This window comes from Pundamilia nyererei, unplaced genomic scaffold (genome assembly GCF_000239375.1).
Source record: "Pundamilia nyererei isolate P.nyererei 1_Seehausen unplaced genomic scaffold, PunNye1.0 scaffold00539, whole genome shotgun sequence".
NCBI lineage: Eukaryota > Metazoa > Chordata > Actinopteri > Cichliformes > Cichlidae > Pundamilia > Pundamilia nyererei.
In genome coordinates this window covers 123062-130430 of record NW_005187940.1, presented here as the reverse complement: position 1 = coordinate 130430, position 7369 = coordinate 123062, and the positions used below count along the sequence as shown (strand labels likewise).

Sequence of the window (7369 nt, the reverse complement as noted above, 5' to 3'; positions counted from 1 at the left end):
AGGATTAATCCTCCATTAAAGTCATTTGTTGTTAAGAAGTCAACGTAAACAACATGCAACACCTTAAATGAGAGATTTAGGAACAAAGGTTTGATGAAACACGTCCTCCCCATGAACTAAAAAATACAATAAACTTTGACTTGTCAGTATTATAATGACTCTAACTTAAACAATCCATCGAGTCCACTCAAGTACCTGAAACAAGGGGAATTCAGCATGTTCTGTCAGACAGCTGTTACCTGGGGACAAGAGGCCAAAGATTTACAAGAGCATTAACACAGTTATAGCAGGTGAGCACATCTCTGTCATTCAGAGAGGCGACAAATCCAGTGTTAGATTTTTAAGCTCACATACTTTGAAATCTATATTTCAGGGGATTTTTGGCACAAGAGTCACAACTTTGAAAAAGTAGCATATTTCTGTATTCATTTCATCTCCAGCTGGAACTATCTTTTGATCCATGAATAATTGCAAGACCAACCTTAAGACCATCAATTCAATAAGATAAAACACAACATGCTGTTATATTTATTTATTCAAAGCTTTATCCTTAAAAGAACAGTACCTCCTACAATTTCACTCAAACATGCAAAATGTAAAATTGTGTGCCTTCAACGTTTCCAGGGTTTCTCTGGGTTAAAGGTGTGTCTTATATATTGTGAAGAAACATACAGTGAAATACATGCCAAACATATTCCAAATAAAAGAAATGTAGCTTAAACCAAGGAGAACAAAAATTTGTAGTTACAAGTAAACAAACACAAGACATTTAAATGTGACCTCTGGGTGGTCTTTTGGGTCCTTAAAGCATATTTCATGATAAATGGCAAGTTGAGTACATCTAGTAGCTTAATCAATGAAAATAAAACAATGCCATTAATAGAACATGTATACATTCAGTTATATGGGTTAATGATGTGCAAACAGTCACCATTTATAATTTAGTTTAGTGCAAGAATCAGAAAATAAAAGCATAAAAATAATAATCCCCAATTTTTAAAAAGATAAACTATATTAGCTAATAGCTGCTTTGAGCACAGAGCTGCATGCTATTCTTGTGTGCTACCTGCTATAATGACTGCTAAGGTGTCAGCTACTGCTGATCACAGACTCGCACAACCTTTGATATACTGTTTGCTTCTTTAGCTTCATGGGGTGGCTGTAGCTCAGGTGGCAGAGCAGGTCAGGCCATTTAGCTTTTTCTTTTTGTTTCAGACTTTGGCAGTTGGTGATCATATTTCATCATTGCATATATTACAGATTTAGATTTCAACAACACTGTGTACCAATTGGCTGTGTTACACTCAGTAATTACTTTAAGTTGTGTGACTGACTACAATATGAAGTTCAGTAAATATTACACTTTGAAGTACATTGTTCTTACTTAATGTACTCTAATACTGTAATGTTTTCGGAGATGCCTGTTACCAATTGGCTAATCCACCACCTTTTATTGTTTATACCGTTTTAAAAAAAACAAACAAACATAAAAATGAAAAATCACCATCGGCCCACCAGGCAAATGCCCGGTATGCCCAATGGCCAGTCCAGCTATGCGGTCAGCTGGTGGCTATCAGGAATCTCCAAAAACATTAGAGCACTTTTGTAAATATGTGATGTCTTGATGAATCGAGCAGATATTTGAAGTTTACACGGCACCATTCTCGCATGAAAATATCTTAAAAGTTTATTTTGTGACCCAGAAAGAGTAATATTTCAAACTCCGCCACTCTGTGTTCCTCCGCCACAGCCTCGTTTGAGTTTTGGACGAAATGGATTCTGGGATATTGCATTTCGTTATTTCAAGCTGATTGGAGACCAAAACAGCCAATCAGATTTCTTTGCATCCAAGTCTGTGATTGGCTGGTTTTGTGGCACAAATATAACGGTGTACAGAAAGAGTTGAATGTGCACGGGCAGAAATGTTGAGAGCACAAGCAACACATTGAGAGCAAGCGCAAATGCAAAAACTGAGCGAGAGGGGCTGCTATAATAGCAAACACTGAAATGCATTTTTTGCATGCAGCAATGAATTTTGTTCACTCAAGTTTAGCTTTTCTCCACTCAAAATAAATTTCTCCACAAAATGCAACACTTGCACCTGCAATTTTTTTTACGTGCGCTCAGAATAGTGGCACAAAAATAACCCCATATTTTTGGGTCATCTTACACCAAAGAGGAACATGGTTTGGCTGAATACAGGCAGAGTAAAGTAAAAAGTGAAGCAATATTTGAAAAACAATGTATAATATATTGATAACAATGTATAACTAATATCACTAATAACTGATACTGCTGTTTTGGAAACACAATGTGATTTTCTTAATGAAATAAGTATGTAGTGTGGGTGTGATATAAAAAGTAATGCATTGTATACTTACATCACATTTGTCTGTATTGCAGTAATATTGTGCATCATAGTCTCTAAATAAGGTAAATGGTTGCCTGCTACTGGCAAATTAGCTTTGTTTTTCTTTTTACTCAAGTTACATAATCTGTGTAATAGAAAATTTTAAAAGAAACAAACAAAAAACCTCCAACTGTTATTTGTGCAACAATAACTGATCTCACCTTGCAGAAAAAAAAGTGACTGGCCTAAAATTTTTGGCAGTGCAACACTGCTGCAAATGCAAACTCAAACCTATTCAAAAATCTGAAAAGGTAAAATAAAGATCAGTAAAGCTCATGAAGATCCGTGGGATCCAGAGCAATGTTCAAGGTGAGTGCATGCTAATCCAAGCAAACAGGTCATATTTTGAGCCTGAATGAGTAAGAAAAGCAATGATGAACTGAAAAGATCTTTTTGGGTTGGTTTTCACCAACTTTGCTGCTGGTATTGCTGGTAAAACGTCAGGTTTAATTTTTTTATGATGATGAGTACCTTTACGGTTGATTGTTTTAGAGGTAACAGACCGTTATGTGACAACGCATCTCTGTAATAGCTGTTGTGAAAAAATGTAAATCAGTGTGTGAGTAAGAAGTAATATGTATCCATCAGTGACTGGTGATCTAAGCTGAACACTTAGAAAAAATGAAGTGGAGTGACTGAAGAACAGTGTCATGGTTGGAATCGGTGAAAACATTAACTTTGTTAAAGAAGTAGATCTTCCCAGGAATCAGTTTGGGTGAGCTGCAGTGATCATCCGTTTTCAAGATATAAGGGAAAGGCAACGCTTTCACTTTGGCCTTCTTTCCACGGATCTTCAGCACGCTCTTGAACACAATGCTATGCAGAGAGACACTTTCCACCGTCCCGATGCGCACTAAACAGAGACGCACACAAATACATTGCATTACAAACCCCCATAAATTCCTAAACAGCAATTGCTACAATGTTTTGTTTTTTAAATTTACATATAGACTGATGTCCTACTTTTTTTGCAAAGATCAGTTTTGTTCATATTATTCACTGATTGAAGTCTGGATTCTGTAAAAGAACATTATAGACACAGAACAGGTGAAATACATGATCTAAGCTGTGCTATTAAGTTCAAATGACACAAAATTTAGTTCTACTTTGTGAGAGGACTTTTAAGTAGAGATGACAGACCATTATTCATCTTTCTCCGATCCTGTCCTGGTTCATGGATTGATCTCAGCCGCTCAGCACAGCATGACCACAGGGTGGTGTTGAAGTAGAGGTGACCACAGCATCTGAATCCCGTCTTAGCAGAGTATAGCACTTCTCTGTCCTCACTTGAGCAGCAAATGTCCTGGATTTAAAAAGACAGTGTTGTTTATATACATAATTATACAATTATACATAAACATAATTGTTTGGAGTTTTTGAGGAATGTGTTAGTTAATGTCAAGTTCACCCAGTAATGTTGCTACATAAGCTAAAATCAGCTTTGTCTGTGTAGATTCACAATTCAGTCCATGTTAGTCTTAAGTGACTTCAATAACAGCAAATATGTGCAAATCTAGCAGTGTCATTATGGTAATTAAAGCCAAAGTGTGAATCTCTTATGAGACACTACCCCACCATGCAATCATGTGAGTTATTAAGATCACATGGTTAAAGGTGTGCTTCAAGTGTGGTTTGAAACACCAGGGAAGGGATTTCAAGACTGTCTGATAGTTGGTGTCATAGACCACCACCTCTATTCAGTGATCGTCATTGGACTGCTTTGCTCCTCTCTTAAACCAACTGTTTTTCTGGTGGGATTTTCAAATGAGTGTCTGTTCTCCTTTAGTTATAAATGTACAGCTGAGTCTTATCCTGATGACTTGGCTCTCCTGTGTTGTACCATGCATCTGGGGGATTTTTAGGTTTCTCCTATGTAACAATCTGAGCACTGTAATGCACAGCACATTTTTTAGCTTTTGTTTGGATGTTTTATCCCTAAACTATGGAGGAAATTATTGTGAGGGAAGGAAGTCTGGTTGGCATAAAGACTATCACTGGTTTAAAGCCAACCAACGGCAGTGGAGTTGAAAGCAGTTTGGAGTGGGCCAATGAGCGAAGTCAATTTTTTTTTTTTACGTGTGACTCGATAACCCCTTTTCCATTAGTACCTACTCGGATCAACTCTCTACGAATCGAAACAACTTGACTCGGATTGACTGGTTTTCCATTACAACCCACTAGTTCCTTATTTGTGTGCTTGTTGTCATAGCAAAATATCTGTGCATTGCACATTGCAATTGATATGTGACACGAATGCTCCAACAGGTGGACTTAGGTGAACTTCAAAGCAGACTATGGATTTTCGCAAACGAGATACTCTCATGACTCATCAAGTGTTGCTACCTACCACCCAATTCGTGGCAACCAGTCTGACGACGTCATATTTTAGTATCTGTTTGGATTGCTTGGAATCTGGGCTGAGCAGCTACTAAAAAAGCACCTGGACCTAATGGAAAATCCTGGAAACTGTGACAAACCATGCCAAGTCAATTAAAGTAGGTACTAATGGTAAAGGGGCTTATGGGTCCAGCTCACTGACACCATGAAACTTCTTGTTTGAAAGCTTTGGTTTATTATGGTCTAGGAACATCTGCAGACAATGTACTGACTCATCATATACCCAGATGGGAGACATCAAGCGGACTTCAAAGATGTGTAAGAGGAATGACCACTATTAGGTCTCCAGGTATCCATGTCCATCTTTGTAACATATTATAATCAAGGCTTAAACCTGCAACAGCAACCACCCTTTCATCTCTCCCTCTCCTTCCTCACAGCAGCCAAGCCTCCTGTGAAAGTATTTTGCACATTTCCTCCCCTAAAGTGTCCTTGGATCATTGTCCACATGTCACAACATAGGAAAGACAGTACATCAGAACAAGACTCAGCTGTGCATTGGCACGCGCCTTCAAGGATGTTAATAGTTACATTTTTAGCTAAGAAGATAGATGGGTTGAGGACTGCATGGGAGCACATTTGCACTGGTTGGAAGCCCCTCTCCATATTTTGCATACCTCCTCCCACAGAGTGTGCTTGGATCATTGCATGTTGTAGGAGAGACAATAAAGTTGAATTCTATTCTATTCTCTTCTACTCTAAGATCTTATGACCTAATAAGGTGTAAGACATGATTACATAAACAAAGAGTAGATCTTGAGATAGCATCAGTAATATTAACTCTACCTGTTGCTTTTGCAGAAGGGATCCGCAACACTGTGCGTCCTGTCCATGCTCATCTAACAGTGTCAGATTGTACAGTGTTCCTGCACAGCACTTCATCTGTGGGTCTTTAATGTTGTAGGCTTTAATCCCACAGCAGTGAATATTTTCCAATCTGGAATGTCTGGGTGGAAAACAGAGGTAACCGTTATGATTCAATAAGGACAGTGATAAAGATGTATGCCGAAAAGATTCTGAATTAGATGACTCTTGTCTTATGTATTAACTGGATCTCACTCTGGAAGATACCTTCTTAACTTCTTCAACAGAGTGTTGGCAGGAAAAAAAAAGATTTTCATCTATACTTAACTCAGATGAAAATACTGAAAATTAATAATGAATTATAATTTTATCTCCAACAATATCGATACCAAAAGTGCTGTCTGTGCCTCCTCCAGTGAACGTGTAACTTCAGACAGCACTGCTAAAGATAGGCTTACATAGATGCTCCCCTCATTAGCAGCTGAACATAAACTGTTGATAATGTTCACATCATGGAACATCAATTTATTTTGTGACATCAGTAATGCTTCTGTTTCATAAACATTAACATGCTATGGAGTTATCATATTAATGTCAGCCATTTAACTCTTAGCAGTTACCCTGCAGCTACATTAGCTGCTTGCTTAGTTATAATTAAGGTAGTGGCTGCTGGCTATGGCTATGTGTAATGCTGCCGCTGTTAGTAAGTAAAAGTAAAATGTACTTATTAAGCAATTTTACAGATGAAAATCAATTTATAATAAAACACAAAAAACAGACATAACAATGTAACAATCTAATGGATAATAGAATAAAACATAAAACCAGAAAATAACATAAAGGTGTTGTCACTTTGACAGCTACTCCAGCTGGAAATAAGCTTGATTAGAGCAGCCAAGATTCAACCAGTTCATCTTGTAAAGAGCAAACTATGAAAAGAAAAAAACTGAAATCTTAATGCTATTTGCTGCTGAGTAGGGCGATAATTTAAATAATAACCTCTAAAAAGAAAGCCAAAGAACATAATTATGAAAAGACATGCACACATGAACATAGCCCTTAACAATAAACTTTAACTAAAACAGGGCCAAACCCAGTCAGAGACTACACAGACTGAGACAGAAATTCTCTGGCACAGTAGCTCAGTGCATTTTAAAGTCACCACACTGAAAACAAAGTGGGGATAGGGTTTGTGCACAGCTGGAGCATTTGCGTATCGCAGACGCATATACATTCCAAGTAATTTTCCCATGCCACTCCTTTCTGAGTTTTCCTCCACCCTCTCTCAGAAAACATTAAATTAGCACAGCTGTCCTGAGAGACAAAATGCAATCCAGCGATACATACCAACTAAATTAAAAAAAAGAAAGAAGTTTGTTTCACCAGATTTCATCAGCAATACAATACAACTCGAAACAGATTTCTTCTTTCAGCTGATCCCTTTAGAAGTTCCCACACTGGATATTCCTTACCATCCTCTTTTTTTTTTTGCACCAAATCTTTGCATGTCCTCTTTAGTACATACATAAATCTTCATGTGAGAGTAATGTCTTTCTCTTGCCTGGCAGTTCCAGATTTAACATTCTTTGTCCAGTATATCGACAATCCCTCCTATGCACATGCCTAAACAGCCTCACCTCTCTAACTTTGTCTCAAAAATGCTTGACTTGAGCTGTCCCTCAGGATACACACACACACACACACACACACACACACACACACACACACACACACACACACACACACACACACACACAC

At 37.8% G+C, this 7369-nt stretch overlaps 1 protein-coding gene across 1 annotated transcript in view; it reads right to left on the bottom strand.

Moving 5' to 3' along the window:
• Positions 1 to 2724: 2724 nt before the first annotated feature.
• Positions 2725 to 7369, bottom strand: part of LOC102198979 (galaxin-like) — a 9153-nt gene continuing 4508 nt past the window's right edge. Inside the window, exons 5-8 of the mRNA XM_005754314.1 lie at positions 5594 to 5753; positions 3551 to 3713; positions 3374 to 3427; positions 2725 to 3263 (exon numbers count right to left, since the gene is read on the bottom strand). Of these exons, the coding sequence (XP_005754371.1) occupies positions 3010 to 3263; positions 3374 to 3427; positions 3551 to 3713; positions 5594 to 5753 (631 nt within the window). The 3' untranslated portion in view covers positions 2725 to 3009. The remainder of the gene's footprint in view (positions 3264 to 3373; positions 3428 to 3550; positions 3714 to 5593; positions 5754 to 7369) is intronic.